The sequence below is a fragment of the Ovis aries genome, chromosome 22, assembly GCF_016772045.2.
Source record: "Ovis aries strain OAR_USU_Benz2616 breed Rambouillet chromosome 22, ARS-UI_Ramb_v3.0, whole genome shotgun sequence".
NCBI classification, from domain to species: domain Eukaryota; kingdom Metazoa; phylum Chordata; class Mammalia; order Artiodactyla; family Bovidae; genus Ovis; species Ovis aries.
Window position 1 is genome coordinate 20,667,586 of NC_056075.1, and position 24,169 is coordinate 20,691,754.

Here is a 24,169-nt window from a genome sequence, read left to right on the forward strand (position 1 = left end):
GATGTGGAGTAATTTCTATCTCAGGATCCAATCAGTGAGCTGCTCTAGCTTTCCCCACGGAGCCCTGAAGGTAATTAGTAACTAGCGTTCTCGTGATTGGAGTTGGCAGTTTCCTTCAAGCTGGTCAAACTGGCTTGACTGCTTTATGAGCTGAGGGCAGAAGCATTCTGCTGCTCTAAAGGCTTTGCAGAAAAAGCAGAGTGAAAGACAAACAGCCCCCTCTAACAGCCCAAGGTAAGATCATGTAACACTTTCATCTGCCTCTTTAATCCTTTAGTAATCAATCAGGGCTATGAATAAATGCTTTCATGTGCAGCGCAAACTGGACCTCCACTGCCCGTCCTCTGAGTCTGGCTTAACTCCTTGGATGTCTGAAACTCTTCAGGACGCCCTTCTCTTTAGTTAGAGGCAGGACTCTTCCGCCTTTCAGAGCTTTGCTTTTATGGGATTCAGGTTACCAGTTAGTGTATACTCAAATCACAAGCTGTTCAAGCTCCTGTCCACAGACACATTGGCTATCCCACTCAAGGAAGAAAAAGTACATCTTTTATTCCGATTTGGTGTGTGGGTAATTTTATAGTGTAAAAACTCTTCCCCAGAGGAATACAGTTATGTATGCTTTCACATTTTCTTTGACACTTGTCATGCCAGAGAAGCATCAAAACCATTCATCTTCTGGGACTTCCCTGGTGGCACAGTAGACGGGAATCTGCTGCCAATGCAGGGGATGTGGGTTCAGTCCCTAATCTGGGGAGATCCCACAGGCCACAGAGCAATTAAGCCCGTGTGCCACAGATACTGGGCTTATGCTCTAGAGCCTTCAAGCCACAACTAGTGAGCTTGCACGCTGCAACTACTGAAGCCCAAGAGCCTAAAGCCTGTGCTCTATAACAAGAGGGGCCACTGCAATGAGAGGCCTGCACACTGGAATGAAGAGTAGCCCCTGCTCTCCGCAACAAAGACCAGTGCAACCAAATAAATAAATTATATATTTCAAAAAACTCATTCATCTCCTAAATCTCTTTTCCACCTAATTCATGTAGCATACTTAGGAACTGGAGAGTGAGACTGGAAATCAGAAAGGTGGGTATAAAAACACCATTTTTAATTCATCCAATAACAGATTATTTTATGTGAAGCACTGTGGAAGAGAAAAGGATGAAGTTAGTCTCTCTTATGATGCAGGAGCAACACACTATAAAGTATGACTGGAGTTGAAAAGCACCGTAACAAACACAAATGGTGATGGCAAAAAGCAGAGTCTCTGGTGGGGCAACTGCAGTTTCACAGCAGTAGTGTTTGAGCTGTGCTTTCAAGTAAAAGTAGGGTTTCCAAAGACTTTCCACACATGGGAAACTAGGAAAGGGGGAACAGTTTGAAGGGTACCACGTGTGGAAAAAGTAACAAGGATCATGCTTGAGGGGTAGGTTCAGGCAGATCTGAAAGGACTGATGCCACTTCTTTTATTTAATGAATAATGAAGGGTCATTGAAGGGTTCTCAGAAAGACAGTGATATGCTAAGAGAGTCTTTAGTAAGATTACACTTTCACCTATGGTTATCTATTAAGTGTCCTTGAACTTTTATCTAAACCCTATTTGTGAAACAATATAAAGAACCCTAAGGAGACCAGGGTTATAAGCTTTGTCAATAATTAGATGTTTACTCTTGGATAAACAAACTGGTTCCATATAAGGAAAGGAGCAGTCAAGGCTGTATATTGTCACCCTGCTTATTTTACTTACATGCAGAGTAGATCATGAGAAATGCTGGGCTGGATGAAGTACAAGCTGGAATCAAGATTGCTGGGAGAAATACCAATAACCTCAGATATGCAGACGACACCACCCTTATGGCAAAAAGTGAAGAACTAAAAAGCCTCTTGATGAAAGTGAAAGAGGAGAGTGAAAAAGTTGGCTTAAAACTTAACACTCAGAAAACTAAGATCATGGCATCTGGTCCCATCACTTCATGGCAAATAGATGGGGAAACAATGGAAACAGTGAGAGACTTTACTTTTTTGAGCTCCAAAATCACTGCAGATGGTGACTGTAGCCATGAAATTAAAAGACTCTTGCCCCTTGGAAGAAAATTTATGACCAACCTAGACAGCATATTAAAAGCAGAGACATTACTTTGCCAACAAAGGTCCATCTAATCAAAGCTATGGTTTTTCCAGTAGTCATGTGTGAATGTGAGAATTGGACTATATCTTTATCTTTCTTAAGCTGAACGCCAAAGAACAGATGCTTTTGAACTGTGGTGTTGGAGAAGACCCTTGAGAGTCCCTTGGACTGCAAGGAGATCCAACCAGTCCATCCTAAAGGAAATCACTCCTGAATATTCATTGGAAGAACTGATGCTGAAGCTGAAACTCCAATATTTTGGCCATCTGATGTGAAGAACTGACTCACTGGAAAAGACCCTGATGCTGGGAAAGATTGATGGTGGGAGGAGAAGGGGACGACAGAGGATGAGATGGTTAGATGGCATCACTGACTTAATGGACATGAGTTTGAGTAAGCTCCAGGAGTTGGTGATGGACAGGGAAGCCAGGCGTGCTGCAGTCCATGGGGTTGCAAAGAGTCAGAAACGACTGAGCAACTGAACTGAACCCTTGGATAAACTACTTATTCTCTCTGGGACTCAACCTACCCATTTATAAAACGAGGCAGTTGGCCCCAATGACATCCTTGATTGCTTCAGTTTTAAAAATCCATGTTCTGTTTTCCTTGAAACTCCTTTTCCTTTCCTGAAATACTGAATGTACTGTGATACATCTCTGGATTCTATACTAACAGAATTAACCTCTAGATTGTTAAATCTGACTTTCATGCAAAGTTTTTTGCTCTTTTGTTCTGTTGCAGTAGCAGCAACAGCCCTGGCAGCTGCCATACTGTCAAGTGTGTTTTATGGGCCAAGACCAGGATGAGGACTAGGAAGCTGACATAAACATTCTTTGATCTTCACTAACTATAAGGAGGATATTGTATTATTTTTATTTTACTACAGATAAAGAATCTCTGAGATTTTGAAAAACCTGTCCAAGATCACAGAAACCAGTAGAAGGAGGGGCCATAATTTAAACCCAGATCTGTGTGACTTTGTGGCACTAGACTAAGAGGAGTATCTCAAAAACATAGGAAAATTTTCATTTCCCTCGAACCGAGTAAGCAAACAAGCACACTCTATCATGGTCTAATTCACACTCTATCACTGCCAAGGTGAGTGCAGACACTCCACCCCATGCACCACAAAGCCATCCCCTCTCTGTCTTCAGTCCTGGCTTACTCTTACCCTGCCTGAGTGTTGACCCCCAACACCCAACTGAAACGAACACCCACGCCAGCAGACTAACAGAAAGACTGTCCAGTACTTGCGACTCAATCATCTAAAACCTCCTGCCTAAACCCAATAAAGATTGTGATTCTGTTCACAAACCACCAGGATGACATCATTTAGGAGGACAGCTTTGACTATGAGTTATGCAGAGTGACAGTGTAAAAGAGGGCGCATGAGATGAGGAATTAGGGCAGCTAGCTTCCAGAAGTTCAATTTTGGCTGATAACCAGTTTATAGCTATGCTTAATTTCTCTGGCTGTCAGTTTTCTTATGTGTAAAATGAGGAAGTTAATAATTTCTCTGCCACTTTAAATCTAAACTTCTGTGATCTTACTTATTTCTAAGCAAAAGTGAAAAGTAAAGATTTATCTTTCCCTGTTATGGAAATGGAAAAGTTCCTTTTAGCAACTTCAAGTCTTCCATAAAGCTAGCATGATGAGAAATAGGCCTAGTAAATCAACCAGGAGAATAAATAAAAGAGGATAAATTACAAGTGAGACGACTACTAGTTATATGAAGGTAAAAAGAAATGATCTGTGGATGAGTGAAGAGTGAATAGCTGGTTATAATAAAAGGGCTCCCTTCTCCCATCCTTACTCCCTCTTTCCAAGCTCTACTGCCTTTAGGACTTTAAAGATACAGTTTGCATAAAAATGTAAACTGTCTCAGCTTTACCTCACTACAATGACCCAGAACTAATCAAAAGTTGTGAATGGATTGCTCTTCTCATGTGATAAATCTGTGTGCAAAGAAATGTAGCCCAAGGGGATGAGGAGAATAACTTTCCCATTTTTCTCAATTCCAGTCCTACTGGTGAAATACAATCTTACAGATAGTTATCCTCCCTTCCATTTGACGCAACAGTCACATTCCACAGGCTCTTTCCAAAAGCCTAGAGCAGCACTCTGCCGTGATGCTTGTTGTTACTGAGGGCTTCCCTAGTGGCTTAGACAGTAAACAATCTGCCTGCAACTTGGGAGACCTGGGTTCAGTCCCTGGGTTGGGAAGATGACCTGGAAAAGGGAACGGCAAACCATTCCAGTATTCTTGCCTGGAGAACACTGTGGACAGAGGAGCCTTGTGGGCTACAGTCCATGGGGTCGCAAAGAGTTGGACACGACTAAACGACTTACACACACACAGAGGGTGGGTGATCAGCTACAATGTCCCTCTGTTGACAAAAATTCTGTGAGCATGACACTAGAAGTGATAGTGGGGTAGCAGGATTTAGAGGATGAGAGAAGAGACACAAAGCATAGAAAAGGCAAAGGAACAAAAGGGAGGAGATGGCTTAAAAAAAAAAACACAAAAAACCTAGGAAGAAAAAGTAATCACCCTAACTTTCCACAATCTCTCTGTAACTGTCCACAAGGTTCCTCCAGCCTGATGATCAACTTCTCCTCACTTTCTAAGACTCTACCCTAAGGACACTCTCGGGATTCCCATAGTTCTTGCTATTTTTCAGAGCACCAGGCAAACATCCCTCTCATCTTACCTGTTACTTTATTATACTTGTTTATCTCCTTTTATTACACTGAAAGCCTGAGGGCAAGGGTCATGTCCAATCTCCAATGCAGCTCTATACTGGCTCACACAGGAGGTACTCCCAGGCTCTATGAGTTGATAAGGTCATATCCATTGGGCACAGGCTAGATTCTATCAAGGCAGAGGGCAGGAGCACTCACAGGTTAAAAGCACAGGCTGTGCTTTTTTTTTTTTAAATCCTGACTCTGCCACTTACTAGCTGTGTCATCTTAGGAAAGTTACTAAGCCTGTTTCTTCATCTTTTCATCATCAAATCCACCATCCTACTTGCATCTATACCCATCTGTTCTGCCTTCCCTCTTGTTAGAATGGAAGAACTGTCTCTGCTCTGATCCAACAGGCCAATCTCTGTTGGTTCACTGCTCCCACTCCCGCCTGACCCTCAAAGACTTTGTTCCAGCAATTAGCTACCGCCACCACCACGACCTCTTCAGTGTGCCCACTCTAACCACCAGTCTCATAAGCCTGTGAATGTTTCCCACCCTACAAACATCTGTTTGGCTCCTCAGTCCAATGCTGCCTCCAGGTGCTACCCCATTTCTTTGCTTTCCTTTATAGCATACTTCTGCTCTGAAAGACTTTTGAGCAAGCAAATACTCAATGCTTCTATTTCCTTACCTCTCAGCCCACAGTGCGGGAGACCCGGGTTGAATGCCCAGGTTGGGAAGATCCCTGGAGAAGGAAATGGCAACCCACTCCAGTATTCTTGCCTGGGAAATCCCATGGACAGAGGAGCCTGGCAGGCTACAGTCCATGGGGTCACAAGGAGTCGGACACGACTGAGCGACTACCACACACAATAAGGCTTTTATCCCTTTGTTATCACGGTACTGAAACTGCTCTTGACAAGGTCATCCAATCCAATGGCCATTCTTGGAACTCACCTCACTTGGCCTCTAAGTAGCTTTTGGACACAGTCACTTTCTCTTTCTTGAAGAGCTTCCTTCACTTGACTGGCTGCTCCTTTTCCTTTGCTGATTTATCTCCCTAGTCTTGCATATTTCTAAACAGTGGCTGTCCCAGGTCTTCTCCTTTGTACCCAAGTACCTAGCATGGGCTTCCCAGGTGGCACTAGTGGTAGAGAGCCTGTCTGCCAATGCAGGAAACCTAAGAGACTTGGGTTCGATCCCTGGGTCGGGAAGATCCCCTGGAGGTAGGGCATGGCAACCTACTCCAGTATTTTTGCCTGGAGAATCCCAGGGAGAGAGGAGCCTGGTGGCTACAGTCCATAGGGTCACAAAGAGTGGGACACGACTGAAGTGACTTAGCATGCCCCACGCCTAGCACACAGCAGGAACTCAAGAACTCCTAGACTAGGAATGTGGTCTCCATTCTTAGTTCAGCTGCCCTTCAGCCTAAGGGTTAATCAGGAGGAGTTGTAAAGAAGATCCTATCATTAAGGTTAAAGAAACTCAAGGGGTATCAATACAGCTGCAGCCTCCAGCTATGTGGGAAGAGAGGATCTGGAAATGAAGAAGACAGAGATCTAAGATTAAAAAGTAAATTCCCCAGTAAAGGAAGAGATTATGAACTAATTAAAAGACAACTGTCTGGGAGACAGGAAGAAGACACAGAGAGAAAAAGAATCTGGGAGTAAAACTTAAGTAACTTCATGATAAGCTACCAGTCAAAAGTATATCTGTGAGGAAGGATTAAATATTTATATATATACATACATATGTGCTCTTAAATCCATAGATATGCGTAATTTAACAAATAGTTTTCAACAGATGAGAGTACTAAAAAACGTCTGGCATAAATTTTAATTAATTTATTTTTAATATAAATATATTTCTTTTAATTGGAGGCTAATTACTTTACAATATTGTAGTGGCTTTGCCATACATTGACATGAATCTGCCACGAGTGTACATGTGTTCCCCATCCTGATCTGGTAATTCGTTTCACATATGATAATATATATATTTTTAATAATAGCTAGGACATGGAAGCAACCTAGCTGTCTATCAGCAGACAAATGGACAAGAAAGCTGTGGTACATATACCCAATGGAATATTACTCAGCCATTAAAAAAATACATTTGAATCAGTTCTAATGAGGTGGATGAAACTGGAGCCTATTATACAGAGTGAAGTAAGCCAGAAAGAAAAACACTGATACAGTATACTAACACATATATATGGAATTTAGAAAGATGGTAATGATAACCCTGTATGCGAGACAGCAGAAGAGACACAGATGTAGAGAACAGTCTTTTGGACTCGGTGGGAGAGGGCGTGGGCGGGGTGGTTTGGGAGAATGGCACTGAAACATGTATATTATCATATGCGGTATAAATTATTTGGAAGTAAGTTGTCGAGAGTCAGTCGGGCTCCCCCCACCTTGAGCACTTGTAGATCTGAGTTTTCCAAGTGTTGTTCCCTACCACCCACTCTCAGATGTCAAGCTGCCACTCCTAAGTCTCCACACGCTGGCAATACAGGGTGGCTCAGTAAGGAAGCACAGAAGGCTGCACAATGCAGCCCGCCTGGGTCTGGATCCCAGCTCTCTCACTTACCAGCGTAAGACACGTGGGCAAACTTCGGTTCTCTCATCTATCAGATGTGGACAATTCTGGGAACTGGAAAAGCATATAAAAGCGCCTTGCACATTGTTCAACAAAGAATCAGCCCTCAATTAATTATAATTTCTGTCACCATTCAGTTCCTATCACCAGCTCCAACGTCACCATTTCAGTTCCTATCTTCCAGACCGCTCACTCCTTAGGCCTCTTCTCTTTTTCTCTATCTATACTTTTTTCTTTAATCTCATTAAATATAATGGCTTTAAATAATGTCTATGTGCTAACAGGATTGCTCAAAATTCTCCAAGCCAGGCTTCAGCAATACGTGAACCATGAACTTCCAGATGTTCAAGCTGGTTTTAGAAAAGGCAGAGGAACCAGAGATCAAATTGCCAATATCTGCTGGATCATCAAAAAGCAAGAGTTCCAGAAAAACACCTATTTCTGCTTTATTGACTATGCCAAAGCCTTTGACTGTGTGGATCACAAGAAACTGTGGAAAATTCTGAAAGAGATGGGAATATCAGACCACCTGACCTGCCTCTTAAGAAACCTGTATGCTGGTCAGGAAGCAACAGTTAGAACTGGACATGGAACAACAGACTGGTTCCAACCAGCAAAATGAGTATGTCAAGGCTGTATACTGTCACCCTGCTTATTTAACTCATATGCAGAGTACATCATGAGAAACCCTGGACTGGAAGAAACACAAGCTGGAATCAAGATTGCCAGGAGAAATATCAATAACCTCAGATATGCAGATGACACCACCCTTATGGCAGAAAGTAAAGAACTAAAGGGCCTCTTGATGAAAGTGAAAGAGGAGTGAAAAAGTTGGCTTATTCAGAAAACTAAGATCATGGCATCCAGTTCCATCACTTCATGGCAAATGGATGGGAAACAGTGGAAACAGTGGCTGACTTTATTTTTCGGGGCTCCAAAATCACTGCAGATGGTGACTGCAGCCATGAAATTAAAAGACGCTTACTCTATAGAAGGAAAGGTATGACCAACCTACACAGCATATTAAAAAGCAGAGACATTACTTTGTCAACAAAGGTCCATCTAGTCAAGGCTATGGTTTTTCCAGTGGTCATGTATGGATGTGAGCGTTGGACTCTAAAGAAAGCTGAGCACCGAAGAACTGATGCTTTTGAACTGTGGTGTTGGAAAAGACTCTTGAGAGTCCCTTGGACTGCAAGGAGATCCAACCAGTCCATCCTAAAGGAGATCAGTCCTGGGTGTTCATTGGAAGGAACAAGGTTGATGCTGAAACTCCAATACTTTGGCCACCTGATGGGAAGAGCTGACTCATCTGAAAAGACCCTGATGCTGGGAAAGATTGAGGGCAGGAGGAGAAGGGGATGACAGAGGATGAGATGGTTGGAGGGCATCACCGGCTCAATGGACATGGGTTTGAGTAGACTCTGGCAGTCGGTGATGGACAGGGAGGCCAGGCATGCTGTGGTTCATGGGGTTGCAGAGTCAGACACGACTTAGGTAATGAACTGAACAGAAATTTATGTCTATGTGCTCTCAAAATTGGTCCCAAATTTATGTCTCCAGGCTCAACTCCTCTGAACTCTGGCTTCTACATCGAATTGTGCAGTTGACCTCTGCCCTGTCCCACCTCCCCCACCAACCAGAGTCTCCTGCATTCTTCACCATTAATTGAGAAATTACTGGCAACTCCAGTCCTTCCAGTTGCTCAACCTCAGCGTCGTCCTCATTTCATTCACCTCATATCCAATTCACTAGCAACTCCTACTGGCGCCAACTCAAATATACCTTATATCAGTATATGATGCTCAAAATAACTGAGCACTTTCCTCATCCCCACTCTACCATCCTGGCCCAAGCTACATCACCTCTTGCCTAGATCACTGCAGTAGCCTCCTAACTGGTCTCTCTGCTTCTGCCCTTGTATCTCTATCTACTGTCTATTCTCAACACTGCAGCCAAAGTGACTCTATCAAGTTCTAAGTCACATCATTTTGCTCCCCTGCTCAGAACCGTCCTGGGGCTTCTCCACTTTGAATGATGGGCTTTCAAAGCCCACACCTTTGCTAAACCGGCCTCCTTGCTATTCCTCAAACACCAGGCATATTCTCATACTTGCTATTCTAGCTGCCTGAAAAAAACAACCCTAACCCCAAAATGGCTTGGCTGGCTCCCTACAATCTTTCAGATATTCATTCAAAGCCTTAAGGCATTACCTTAAGAGGAGACATTTAGGAGAAAGATTCTTCCAGATGCGGAAGAGGCTAACTTTACAAATTACCATGCACTGCACTGATTTAGATAAACAGGGTCATGGCCGATATGGAAAGTAACTACAGCTATGACTCAAAGGCAGCTAGACAGACAGAAAGGATAATAAACACAGGTCAGTATCAGTATGATCACTAGAGTTCCAAACATACACAAATATGAATGATACTACTATATCTTTTTTATTAATCAGTGTATACCCAGTGCCGGATCACAGTATGGGCTCAAGAAACACTTAATGAGTAAAAAAGTCACTTTTCATTGAGATTTTCCCTGATTCTATAGGTTCTTTCGCCTTCTAATAATACACATATTTTTACTTATTGTCTCCCCAAGGGGGCAGAGATCGCTGCTGTAACTCTAGAACCCTGCCTGGAGTACAGTAGAAGCTCAACCATATTTATTGAATAAATTACTGCCCTAGAGTCCTTCCTCTTTGGGGTCTTGCTGTTGAATACATCTGATAAAGTAAACACAGGAGTCCACACACTCAGGTAACTAGCCAGTGGCAGCAGGAACGCTTTTGGCTGCGGCAGGAGGCGGGTCCTTTTACCAAGTGCTGCAAAGCCTGGATGAAATCTAAAACCCTGGAGCTGCCTGGTGCGGAGGGTGAGGAAATGTTCACAAACCTACACTACAAACTGCAAAAAACAGTGATTCACAGGCTAATTATAACTAAATTTACCATTTCCAGCTACATATCTTGACCGATATTAAACCATCTATCCTAAAAGGAAACTAGCTTCTGTCCTGAATCACAGACCCCAAACGGCTTCTGACTATGGTCGCTGTTTCATACCAAGAAAAAAAATCCATTGTAAGTAACTGAGCTAATTTTTACTGAACCAACACCCTAAACTAGATGTTACACAAGCTGAGGATACTATTTGTTTTTTTAATTATGTCTGACAAACTAGAAAGAAAAATCATTATTTCTTTTACAAAAACATTTATATCTTGAAAGACTACAAAATGCCTTAGCTTTAAAACTCTATCTTTTACTAGTTTAAGAATTCTTACAACTGAGGCATTCCAAGAAGTCTTCAGAATAATAAATTGCTTCTATACGTAGAAAAACTATACTTTTAAGTTTTAAAAACCTGTCTGGAATATTACTTATCACTTCAGTGTACAAAGGTTATTATTGCATATTGATCATTCTCTAAACCTAATGACTCTCTTTAGTGGATATTAAATCTCACCCAATATCTTGCTGAAAACATTACTTTTCTGAAAAACATATTCTGACATAATGTGTGAGACGTGTGCGTGTGTCCAACTCTCTGCAACCCCATGGACTGCAGCCCATCAGGAACCTCTGTCCGTGGAATTTTCCAGGCAACAATACTGGAGTGGTTTGCCATTTCCTCCTCTAGGGGATCTTCCCAACCTAGGGATCCAATCTGCATCTCTCTCATCTCCTGCACTGGCAGGCAGATTCTTGACCACTAGCGCCACCTGTGAAGGACAGGGAAGCCCGGTGTGCTGCAGTGCACGGAGTCACAAAGAGTCGGACATGACTCAGTGACTGAACAACAAAGCGCCACCTATGCAACAGTCTAAAATTCAAACTAAAAATCACCCTGACAGTCTCTGGTCAACCCTCCTCTTACTATTACCTTAAAGGGAGAAGTTTAGGAGCAAGATTCCGAATGGAAGAGGCTAACTCTACAAATTATCATCCACTGCACTGATTTAGATAAACAGGTCATGGCCCACATAAAAAGTAACTATAGCCATGATTCGAAGGCAGCTAGAGAGACCGACAGTGTGATAAACACAGGTCAATATCAGTATGCTCACTAGAGTCTCAAAGATACAGAAATATGGATGATACTACCATATCCTTTCTACTGATCAGTGTATAGCCAGTGCCTGGTTCACAGTATGTGCTCAAGAAATACTTGCTGAGTAAAGAAATGAATGTACAACCCTGACAAATTCAAGCATGCGCACCTCTCCTAGAGGTAGAAAAGAACTATGATACGTTCAAATGGGATTCTCTCAAGGCCACAGGATGTAGTCCTAATCAATGTTTCTAAAAGAAACATATAGAGGGAAATCTGAAATTTTGGACTAACACTGAATATTTCTACTGCTTCAGAAGTCAAACTATCAGATTTGAAGGTACCCTTTTTTGTTGCTGCTGTTCTATTTTGGTTTTCTTTTGACCATGACACGTGGCTTGTGGAATCGCGGTTCCTTGACCAGGGATTGAACCTGGACAACAGCAGTGAAAGCCCAGAATCCTAACCACTAAACAACCAAGGAACTCTTGGTACTGTGTTTTAGATGTGGACTTAAATTATTAATTAGCAACTCACTTGACCAGAACCTCCTGGGAAGCAGACAAAACATCTACGTTTGTTACTATGTATCTTGTCCTTAACACAGTGCCTGGCACCAACATCTGCTGAATGAATAAGTGATTGACCTGACACCATCCTAAAGTCCACTATAACATGTCATTCCTCAATACACTATACTCACAAATATGGCTCCTAATGTTCTACCCTGTATATATCCAACTGAATGCAGAGTTCCAGACAAAAGCAAGGAGAGATAAGAAAGCCTTCTTAAGTGAACAATGCAAAGAAAGAGAGGAAAACAACAGATGGGAGAGACTAGAGATCTCCTCAAGAAAACTGGAGATACCAAGGGAACATTTCATGCAAAGATGGGCTCAATAAAGGACAGACATGGCAAGGACCTAACAGAAGCAGAAGAGATTAGGAAGAGGTAGCAAGAATACACAGAAGAACTGTACAAAAAAGGTCTTAATGGCCTGGATAACCAGAATGGTGTGGTCACTCACCTAGAGCCAGACATCCTGGAATGTGAAGTCAAGTGGGCCATAGAAAGCATTACTATGAACAAAGCTAGTGGAGGTGATGGAATTCCAGTTCAGCTATTTCAAATCCTGAAGGATGATGTTGTGAAAGTCCTGCCCTCAATATGTCAGCAAATTTGGAAAACTTAGCAGTTGGTCACAGGTCGGGAAAAAGTCAGTTTTCATTCCAATCCCAAAGGACAACATCAAAGAATGTTCAAACTACTGCACAATTATTTCACATGCTAGCAAGGTAGTGCTCAAAACCCTTCAAGCTAGGCTTCAGTAGTATATGAACCAAGAACTTTCAGATGTTCAAGTTGCTTTTAGAAAATGCAGAGGAACCAGAGATCAAATTGCCAACATCCACTGGATCATTAAAAAAAAAAAAAAAGGCAAGAGAATTCCAGAAAAACATCTACTTCTGTTTCACTAAGCTGAAGCCTTTGACTGTGAGATCACAACACTGTGGAAACTTCTGAAAGAGATGAGAATACCAGACCACCTTACCTGCCTCCTGAGAAATCTGTATGCAGGTCAAGAAGCAACAGTTAGAACCAGATAGGGAAAAACGGACTGGTTCAAAATTGGGAAAGGAGTACATACATCAAGGCTATATATTGTCACCCTGCTCATGTAACTTTTATGCAGAGTACATCATGCGAAATGCCTACTTGAATGAATCACAAGTTGGAATCAAGATTGCTGGGAGAAATATGCAGATGATACCACCCTAATGGCAGAAAGCAAAGGGGAACTAAAGAGCCTTTTGATGAAGGTGAAAGAGGACAGTGAAAAAGCTGGTCTAACACTCAACATTCCCAAAACTGAGATCATGGTGTCTGGTTCCTCACTTCATGGCAAATAGATGGGGAAAAAGTGGAAACAGTGAGAGACTTTATCTTCTTGGGTTCCAAAATCACTGCAGACGGTGACTGCAGCCATGAAATTAAAGAACACTTTGCTCCTTGGAAGAAAAGCTATGACAAAACTAGACAGCATATTAAAAAGCAGAGACATCACTTTGGTGACAAAGGTTCATATAGCTATGGTTTTTCCAGTAGTCATGTACGGATGGGGGAGTTCAACCATAAAGAAGGCTGAGCACAGAAGAACTGATGCTTTTGAACTGTGGTCCTGGAGAAGACTCTTGAGAGTCCCTGGGACTGCAAGGAGATCAAATGAGTCGATCCTAAAGGAAAGCACCCTTGAATATTCACTGGAAGGACTGATGTTGAAGCTGAGCTTCCAATACTTTGGTCACCTGATGGGAAGTATTGACTCATTTGAAAAGACCTTGATGCTGGGAAAGATTGAGGGCAGGAGGAGAAGGGGATAACAGAAGATGAGATGGTTGAATAGCATCACTGACTCAATGGACATGACTTTGAGCAAACTCCCAAGAGATAGCGAAGGACAGGGAAGTCTGGCATGCTACAGTCCACGGGGTCACAAAGAATCAGACATGACTTAGTGACTGAACAACAACCAATGTCAAGTTGCTTTTGCAACACAGAAAATGTCACGTTCGACTCTTCTGCGACCCCATGGACTGTAGCCTGCCAAGTTTCTCTGTCCACGGGATTTTCCAGGTAAGAATAGTGGAGAAGGCTGCATTTCCCTCTCCAGGGGATCTTCCAGACCCATGGATCAAACATCTCCTATATTGCAGGTGGATTCTTTATCACTGAGCTACTAGGGAAGCCCACAAGCAGAAGTGCTGAACACAGAGTAAAGATTAAGGTTGACCGGGACAACAGTACAAAGAAAAGTGATCAGGATCTATCAGTTAGTATTGTTCGTAGCCGTTGCTATGTTATGAATGTATTTATAAAGCTCGTGTGTTTCAATGGCCCTGTGTGCTAACAATGAGTCACTCTTGCAAGTAAAATAAATATTAATAAGCTTATTCGCACAGTATATTTTATATAAGCCTTGTAAGTGATAGTCCAAGAAATATAAAACTTCAGAAGCAAATTAAGTCCTTAAATTGGCAAGTCTGACTCATGATTCTATGCAGTGTTAAATCTTGCTCAGAGGCAAACATTCTATTATTTTGTTGTTGTTTAGTAGATAAGCAATGTCCAACTCTTTTGCAACCTCGTGGACAGTAGCCTGCCAGGCTCCTCTGTCCATGGGATTTTCCAGCTAAGAATACTGGAGTGGCTTGCCATTTCCTGCTCCAGGGGACCTTCCTGACCCAGGGATCAATGCAGGATCTCCTGCATTGGCAGGTGGGTTCTTTACCATTGGGCCACCAAGGAAGCCCTCTATTATTTTAATTCTAGCCAAATACATTTGCTAAGTTTTTTCCAGTGCTTGTATTTGCTACAGATTGTTGTTCATTTAAGTATTTTAAACTATAGTTCTTTTAAGTATTTTAACAAAAGAAATGCAGAGGAGATGCAAATATTAATACTGAACTATTATGCGGTATGTTGTTGCTGCTGTTGTTCAGTGGCTAAGTCATGTCCAGCTCTTTGCAACCACATGGACTGTAGCATGCCAGGCTCCTTTGCCCTTCACTATCTCCTTAAGTTTGCTCAAATTCTTATCTAGTGAGTCAGTGATGCCATCGGAGGGCAGACAGAATGAAAACCACAATTATAGACAACTAATCAAATGGATCACATGGACCATAGCCTTTCTAACTCAAGCCATGAGCCATGAGTGTAGGGCCACCCAAGACAGATGGGTCATGGTGGAGAGTTCTGACAAAACGTGGTCCACTGAAGAAGGGAATGGCAAACCACTTTAGTATTCTTGCCTTGAGGACCCCATGAATAGTATGAAAAGGCAAAAAAATGAAATAATAAAACCACAATCACAGAAAACTAATCAAACTGATCACACTGACCACAGCCTTGTCTAATTCAAGCCATGAGCCATGAGTGTAGGGCCACCCGAGACAGAAGGGTCATGGTGGAGAGGTCTGACAAAACGCGGTCTGCTGGAGAAGGGAATGGCAAACCACTTCAGCATTCTTGCCTTGAGAACCCCATGAACAGTATGAAAAGGCAAAAGATAGGACACTGAAAGATGAACTACCCAGGTTGGTAGATGCCCAATATGCTACTGGAGAACAGTGGAGAAATAACTCCAGAAAGAATGAAGAGACAGAGCCAAAGCAAAAAGCACCCAGTTGTGGATGTGACTGGCGATGGAAGTAAAGTCTGATGCTGTAAAGATGCAAATAACTGACTCACTGGAAAAGACCCTGATGCTGGGAAAGATTGAAGGCAGGAGGAGAAGTGGATGACAGAGGATGAGATGGTTGGATGGGATCACCGACTCAATGGACATGAGTTTGAGCAAGCTCAGGAGTTGGTGATGGACAGGGAAGCCTAGAGTGCTGCAGTCCATGGGGTCACAAAGAGTTGGACATGACTGAGAGATTGAACTGACAGACTGATGCTATCTAACCATCTCATTCTCTGCCATCCCCTTCTTTTGTCTTCAATCTTTCTCAGCATCAGGGTCTTTCCAATGAAATTAATATGTTGTATACTATTTCAATAAAATTTTTTAAAAGATGTGAATATGGTCACAAATTTATTGTCTAAAATTTGAATCAGCAAAACAATATTGCTTTCAATGGCAAAGTCAAAATCATAGCAACCAGACAGAATATTTTAATTGTTAATAAATAGAAAGAATAGGGACTTCCTTGGCAGCCCAGTCATTAAGATTTTACTTTCCAATGCAAGGGGTGTGGATTCGATCCCTGGTAGCAGAGCTAAGATCCCACACACCTTTTGGCCAAAACCCCCCCCAAAAAATAGAAGCAATATTATAACAAATCCAATAAAGTCTTTAAAAATGCTGTACATCTTTTAAGAAAGAAAGAATGTATATATGAATAACTGAATCATTTTGCTGCACAGCAGGCATTAAAACATTGCAAATCAACTGTTGATTTCCTTCAGTAAAACTTAAGAAAGATAAATACATATAGTTGCTAGAAAGTAAAAAAGAAAACCTGTCTTTACCAAAAAAAAAAAAAGAGTATGAGCTTATGCAAAGCAACATGTACCCTAACGGCCCCACCGAAGATGTTTTTGGATACACTCAACAATTCAACCAACATCAACAGAAACTTTTTTCTATGTCTGAGATATCAGTCATAAAACAAAGACCAATACCATCAGCCATCAAATAGGGTAACTAATGCTTTGTGTATTTAAAATTTTGTTTTAAAAATCAGTTTTAAATATTAAATATCTGTGGCATTATTTTATAGTTTTTAAACTTTTTAACATTTATTTTTTAAATATTCCCTTCTTTTAATATTTTATATTATCAGATACCTATTATGGTAATTTTCTAATTTTGATAAATATCAATATTTTATGATTATGTAAGATATTAGGGTTAGGGGAAGCTGAGTGAAAGCATATGGGAGCTCTACTATTTCTGCAACTTCTTTACAAATCCAAAATTATTTTAAAGTAAAAAGTAAAAAATATTTCAAAGTTTATTATCAGGTAGAGAATAATTTTACACATCATTAAGATATATAATCTAATATTTTGGTTCATAATAGTAACACATGCATTTATTTCATATATATATACATAAAATCTCTGAAACTCTTAGAATAATCCTAACAGAAAAATTGTTCACTATTAATTATTATAGTTATCACTATTATTAAGAACATATAAAGAGCCTTTTTTTTTTTTTTAGAAAATACAGAATAATTTATAACTTTAGGAATTACCAGGAATTCCAATTTCTTATTTCTGAACCTCACGATCACTATCCTTCAGGAATTTGGAAACACTGGCTGACCACAAGCACCTGACAGAAATAAATGCAAATCCTCTCTGGAGGCATGTCTTAATTCATCTCAGATCTTGATATTTTCCAAACACTATGACTAGCACACAGAAACAGGTAACCAGACACATGATGAGTGCAGACCACACGAATGAGAACCATGTGACATTCAAAACACTCCCAGCAAGACTTAATACCCTGAAATTATCATCAGTTCAGTTCAGTCACTCAGTCATGTCCGACTTTGCGACCCATGGACTGCAGCACGCCTGGCGTCCCTGTGCATCACCAACTCCTGGAGTTTACTCAAACTCATGGCCATTGAGTTGGTGACGCCATCCAACCATCTCATCCTTTGTCATCCCCTGCAGACTATAAAACAACTCTCCTTACCATATGTAAAGAAAATAAAAACCAAGCTGAAAGATACCTGCAAGAAACAGAAAACTATAAAAGGTAACACATCAGATTTGAGGGGGAAAAAAAAATAGAGCTCCTAGTAAATGAGTCCTCATGACTGCATAATTCCGGAGTCTTACAAAGGAGCAATATGAAGAATAGTATAAAGGCTATACACATTTGTGTGAGCTCTCATGGAAATCCATACACCATCCTATACTTAAATTGAATCCATTCAGTGTATTCCCTGTTGGTCTAACTAGATTCACACTGATACCCATAAAATGGAGTTGAATGTAAACAAAATAGTCATATATGCTACTGCTAAGTCACTTCAGTTGTGTCCGACTCTGTGCGACCCCATAGACGGCAGCCCACCAGGCTCCCCCATCCCTGGGATTCTCCAGGCAAGAACACTGGAGTGGGCTGCCATTTCCTTCTCCAATGTATGAAAGTGAAAAGTGAAAGTGAAGTCACTCAGTCATGTCCGACTCTTGGCGACCCCATGGACTGCAACCTACCAGGCTCCTCCGTCCATGGGATTTTTCAGGCAAGAGTACTGGAGTGGGGTGCCATTGCCTTCTCCATAGTCATGTATATTCTGCTCTAAAACCACCAAGCACAAACCAGAGCCCCCAGCTGACTACAGTTCAAATAAATAAAGCCATACCCCTTCTCCCTATATTTAAGTCTTGCAATTAGAAGTGTTTCTTAAATATATTTTTTCTAATTTCTCAAACTCCTATTAAATACCTACCATAAGCATAGCTAGGCATCTGCCCATTCATTTTCTTATTTAAAAAAGAAGTAGAAGGAGCAATAGCTATAAAGAATCTAATTTTTTTTTTAATAACCTAATTTTGGGGGTGGCTCACGACTGGACTACTTTGCTACTATTAACTATATCTGACAAGGAGACCAGAATCTTGGCATCAATAGTCCCTAGCCCCCTAGTAGTCCAAGTTCAAAGAAACAGTGGAGGTAGGAGATCTTCGAAAGCACTGGAAGGTAGAGCAGAAACTTCAGTTTCATTCAGTTAAACTCAATTCAACTCATCAAGTATTTACTGAGTCTACTACATGTTGAACACCACACCAGGTGCGTGGGAAATAGCACACCCACTATCTCTTATGAGCTATCTTCTCATTAGGCTTAAAATTGTCATGGAGAGGTTATATAAATAACTAAATATTAATCAGGATTAGACAAAAACTATATCAAAAGTTCTTTAAGGATTTCCCTCGTGGTCCAGTGGTTAGGAATTCATCTGCTAATGCAGGGGACATTCAATCCCTGGTCTGGGAAGATTCCAAATACTGCGAAGCAACTAAGCCTGTGCGCCACAGCTACTGAAGCCCACTCACCCTAGAGCCGATGCTCAGCAACAAGAGAAGAAGCCACTGAAATGAGAAGGCTGTGAACTGCAACGAAGAGTGCCCCCACTCGCCGCAACTAGAGAAAGCCCACACGCGACAACGAAGACCAAATCCTGCCAAAAATACATAACTTCTTGAAAGTTTTAAATTTTATGCCTTAAAGTTCAAGATTAGAGGTTGTATGGGACTGTACTGGAGCGTTAAAGGCTGGTGTTCAAACTGATTAATTTCTGCCTCTTCCAAGGGACTGCTTATATTGTTGGATGTACTTTTTTATGAAGACAAAAAAAAGGTGACCTGAAGAGGCACTGTCAGTGACTGCAAGAAATAAGTAATTTCATCATATTAGCGATTGATACAAATAATACACCTATTAAAAATCAATCAGTTCAACAGTAACACTGCCAATATTGTATATGGTAGCGTCAGATAAAGGAAAGTCTTCCTGATTAAGACCTACTGTGGGTCTTTTATTGCACTGAAAAAAAAAAAAAAACAAAAAAACAGCTGAATTATTAAATTAGTTCTGAAAAAGAAGGACAGGACTTCCTTGGTGGGCCAGTGGTTAAGAATCTGCCTGCCAATGTAGGGAACACGAGTTCAATCCCTGGTTGGGCAACATTCCACGTGGCACAGAGCAACTAAGCCTGTGCACCACAAGGAAGAGCAGCCCCACTTGCCCCAACTAGAGAAAGTCCTGGCACAGCAATGAAGATTCAGTGCAGCCAAAAATAAAATAAATACATTTTTTAAAAAAAGGTCAGTGGAATAAAAAAAGAATACCAGTTTCATCTGTTAGTACCAGTCCATTACTGGAATGTTGAATATAACATTTCTCTGGAACACTATTAATTCTAAAAAGTATCATTATTGAGAAATTATTAACACCTGGAATTTGAGAGAGTTTTGTTCTGCCACCTATACATCTAATGCAAGAATGGTTTACAAGTATATCTCAAAAACTGTATGTATAGAAGGTGATGGAGAATCTGAAGCTTGCTGTATCTTTGAGGATATAGCACTGAGCCAGCGTTCCCTTAGGATTCCTTTTCAGGCCCTCGGAAGTCATCAAGCAATCTGGCATTCCCCCAAGAGTTCAGCTATTCATATCAAATGAACGCCCTCTTGAGGACATGTCTAAGGGCTCACCCTTGTACTTTACCTTGAGAGCAAATGTTGCTGCTGCCACAGATAACCTGTGGGTCCAGTAACCTGGCTGGTCTCTAATACATCACCCTGCAAGTGCTCCCTCCCAGAGCCCAGACACCCTCCCAGAGCCGTACCCCTGATTTTGGAGTTCCCACAGAACTATGCCCACTGGCACAGCAATTCTTGCCTGAGCGTATTTTAGACAGAGGTTTCCTTTCTTTCTGTAAACCATTTCCTTTCCATTTTTCAGAAAATTACTCAGTTTCTGGTCTTCCAATAATACTCTTTCTTCTTGGATTTTTTTTATTCACTTTATTTTTTTTCATTCACTTTTAGAGATCTAAAGGAAAGTGAAGTTGCTCGGTCATGTCTGACTCTTGAGACCCCATGGACTGCAGCCCTCCAGACTCCTCCATCCTTGGGATTCTCCAGGCAAGAATACTGCAGTGAGTAGCCATTTCTTTTTCCAGGGAACACCCAGCTTTTATTTATTAGGATCCTGCAACTCCTAGATCCATAGGGTGCTTTTTATTACTGACTTTCTTAAGGAGATACAGGTTTAGAGCTTTCCAGCACGTATGCCAAAGGGCATGCAGTCATGCTCTCCTTGGACCCTAGACCAGTTGCTGTTGTCTCACTCTTCTCCTACTTTATAAATTATTTCTTCTGGCAGTCTGGTGAATACAACTGGAGAATACACCAGCATTCTGGTGAATACAACTAAGTCCGTGCGCCACAACTACTAAGCTTGTGCTGAGAGCCCAGGAGCCACAACTGAAGCCCGTATGCTCTAGAGCCTGCACTCTGAGAAGTCCCTGTACCACAACTGAAGATTCCATGCCCGCCCATGCCCGCCAAAACTAGAGAAAAGGCCACGCAGCAACAAAGGTGCAGCCAAAGAAACAAACAAAAAGCAAATTATTCCTTAGCTGTCCATCAAAAATGGTAACATATCCCTAAAAACTTGGGTAGGCTGTAATTTGGACTTGAGGGTATCAAGAAACAAGTATATACTGTCTTCTAATCACTTACCTCTAAGTTGCTGGAGTTCCATGTTCAAACTCTCAATGTTATTCTCATAGAACTCAAGATTCTGAAGGGTCTCTGCCCTCAGTGATTCCTCTTGCTTCTCCTCCAGCAGTAAGTTGAGCTCTTCCTGAGCCCTGCGGCACATATCCAGGTCCTGTTCCATCTCCTGGATCTTCACCAGGACCAAGGGACACTGGGAAGTTTGGTCCAAAGTCTTGTCGACATTCTCCGGGCCCTCCTTTTCTAGGCTCTCCCAGCCAGGACGGTTACAGGTTAAGAGCTTGGGGGGTACTGCATTTGTTCTCTGCTGGGCTGAGGGAGGCAGCGGAGCTGGGCGAGAGGGTCTCACTGCCAGGGGTGGATCCAGTCTCAGGTTCTGGTCTCCTGGCACATGGTGAGGAGTGGATGCTGGAGTACAGGGACGGGGTGGTGGGGGCCTTAGAGCTTTTCTCCTTTCAGGCAACTCCTGCTGAGTCATTAGCTTCGAGGAACCTCGGAAAATATCCTTTTCGGAGTTAAAGTCCATGATTGAAAAGTGGCGCAAAATTTTATCGGGTTCTGGGAAGGGCCCTGACAAGCTCTTCTCAAACTCTATCAGTTGTTGCGTCAACTTTGAATCCAGGTCCGTGCTGCCTTCTCCTTGGAACCGTGCCATAGCTTCCAGGGCAGGCGCCTTGTCTTGCAGACCAGGCTTCATCTCTGGTCTGTCTGGGGCGGAGCAAAAGCTGGAAGCACTTTCTTTGGGTGTGCAGTGCTTTTTCACACATCTTGCCAGGCCGTGGAGCTGAGAGCTCAACTGGCTGGGTCTGACTGCCCTGGAGGCAGTGAGGGAAGAGGCACTGTGAAGAGGTGGCCCTGGCTTCTGCAGGGTTTTCGGCTGGGAGTATGAAGTTCTTCTGGGAGGTAGGCTGGAGTAGTCTCGAGTCCTTGCTTCTGGAGGAAGAGAGTCAGAATATTGGTCTGGGCTTGGGTGGCTTCCTCCTCTCATAGAATAATACTGGTTTCTCTGCAATTCAGGATGAAAAGGTACTGGAGGTTGGGACGCAACACCATTGACGACCTCTGAAGGATCCTTCGTGGAAGAACATTGGACAAAAACCTCCTCCTGCCCCGCACTTGGGCTTCTCGGGGGCCCTCCTGAGGGGTCCGCGTCCCAGTAAGACTGTTTGTTTTCTTCACACTCAGAAGTCAGGTGCTCCGGGGTAGAAACGGATGATGTTTCAGAAATAACACAGTTGGACTTCTCTGCTTCATACTCATGAAATTCATGTCTGTTTCCTTCTGCTTCTAAGGAGTTCTCTGAACAATCCAAAGGTGTGTCAGGAATGTTGGTGAGGTCGCTCTCCTGTGACAGATCCACGGTTTCCTCCACCCTTGTTTGAGGACATAACTTTACAAACCGGTAAGGAAAGATGCCCGTCCTGCCCTTCAGTGACCCTTCAAGCCAGCCATCTTCCAGCGTGCCCAGGATTCGGATTTTATCACCTACTTCAAAATCCAGCTCATTTGGCTCCAGGGCCTGGAATCTGTAGAGGGCAATTCCATAGGTGCCCGGCTGCTCACTGTCCTCTTCTGGCTCCTTCTCTTCTCCTGTACCAGTATCTACTTCACCGTTACTAATGCAGTCATCACAATTTCCAGAACTGACCGATTCATCCACAGTCCTCAGTGGCCCCAAAAGCTCCACAAAACCTTCTGGGAAAATGCCTCTTCGACCCTCTAGTTCCCCTTCAAACCAGCCTGGCTCAGGAATTCCAATAATGGTAATCACATCCCCTTCTCTGAAGTCCAGCTCCTCATCCAGCTGGGCAGAAAGTCCCATCAGCGCCCGGGCTTGTCCCATGGAATATTCGGGAATCTGGAGAAGAGCACTCTGTGAGTGCCACTGCCGACTCTGTGAGGAAAGGCAGAGCTCCCTAACACACGAGGATGGGAAGAAGCCCCGGGCACCCCAGCAGTTTCGGCCCTGCAGCCAGCCACCAGTGAGAGTGCCATCGAGAATCACTAGGTCACCTAAAGAAAGAAAAGAGAAGCAGAGATAATGACTTCCGTTATCACCCCAGGAAGACAGTGGTATAAGTGGTATAAGTAATAGTGCAATTCATCATCTTAAACACCTACCAAATTCAAGGGAATGTAAACCTAGAGTTTTCAGGGCATAAACACTTTTTGACAATTTAGTGACAATAGAGTGAATATTCCTGTAAACCTGTGGTTTCCAAAATGTGGTCCTCAAAACCCTGGGGGTGGATCCCTAAGAATCTTTCAGAGGGTCTATGAGGTTAAAACTATTTTTTTTTTCACTTCATCCAAAACAATGTAATGTGGCAAACTGAATACTGATTCAAATAAAAGAATCTAGATTTCTTCTATTTTTAAATTAAAATTTTAAAACACTGTTGAGTGTACTGCATAGCTTGCAGGATCTTAGTTCCTCGACCAGGGATTGAACTTGCACCCTCAGCAGCGAAAGCACAGAGTCCTACCTATTGGACCACCAAGAAATTCCCTAGATTTCTTCTACTAAACCAAATATTAAAGACATCTGCGAAAAATGTAAATAAATGTTACTATTCACAATAAATTTTTTTTGTTTAGGAAACTAGTTATTTTTCATAAAATGTTATTCATGTTATATGCATTTAAAAAAATAAACTGATAATTTAAAAAAATTCTCAGCTTTAATAGCTAATGTAAATATTAATAGACTCACAAAAGCAAGTACTCTTCAGGTTCTCAAAAATTCCAAGAATGTAAATGAATCCTAGGATCAAAAAGGTTGTGAAATGCTACTATCAACAAGTTTGTACCACTGGATTTATTTATAAATGATGGAGAACATATTCATTTCCACTAGAAGCCTTTGAATAGATTGATCTAATTTTTCACATTAAGTTATATTCAATATAAAAAGTTAGCAAAGAA

General features: G+C 42.0%; 1 protein-coding gene and 1 long non-coding RNA gene across 2 annotated transcripts in view; one reads left to right on the plus strand and one right to left on the minus strand.

Moving 5' to 3' along the window:
* The window catches only part of DNMBP (dynamin binding protein), a 114,506-nt gene that overhangs the window by 49,245 nt on the left and 41,092 nt on the right, over positions 1 to 24,169 (minus strand). Inside the window, exon 4 of the mRNA XM_027960464.3 lies at positions 21,248 to 23,257. Coding sequence (XP_027816265.2) covers positions 21,248 to 23,257 — 2,010 coding nt within the window. The remainder of the gene's footprint in view (positions 1 to 21,247; positions 23,258 to 24,169) is intronic.
* LOC132658457 (uncharacterized) lies at positions 139 to 5,057 on the plus strand. Its single transcript, XR_009598124.1, has 2 exons — positions 139 to 234; positions 1,751 to 5,057. It is a non-coding gene; the product is annotated as an uncharacterized LOC132658457 (long non-coding RNA).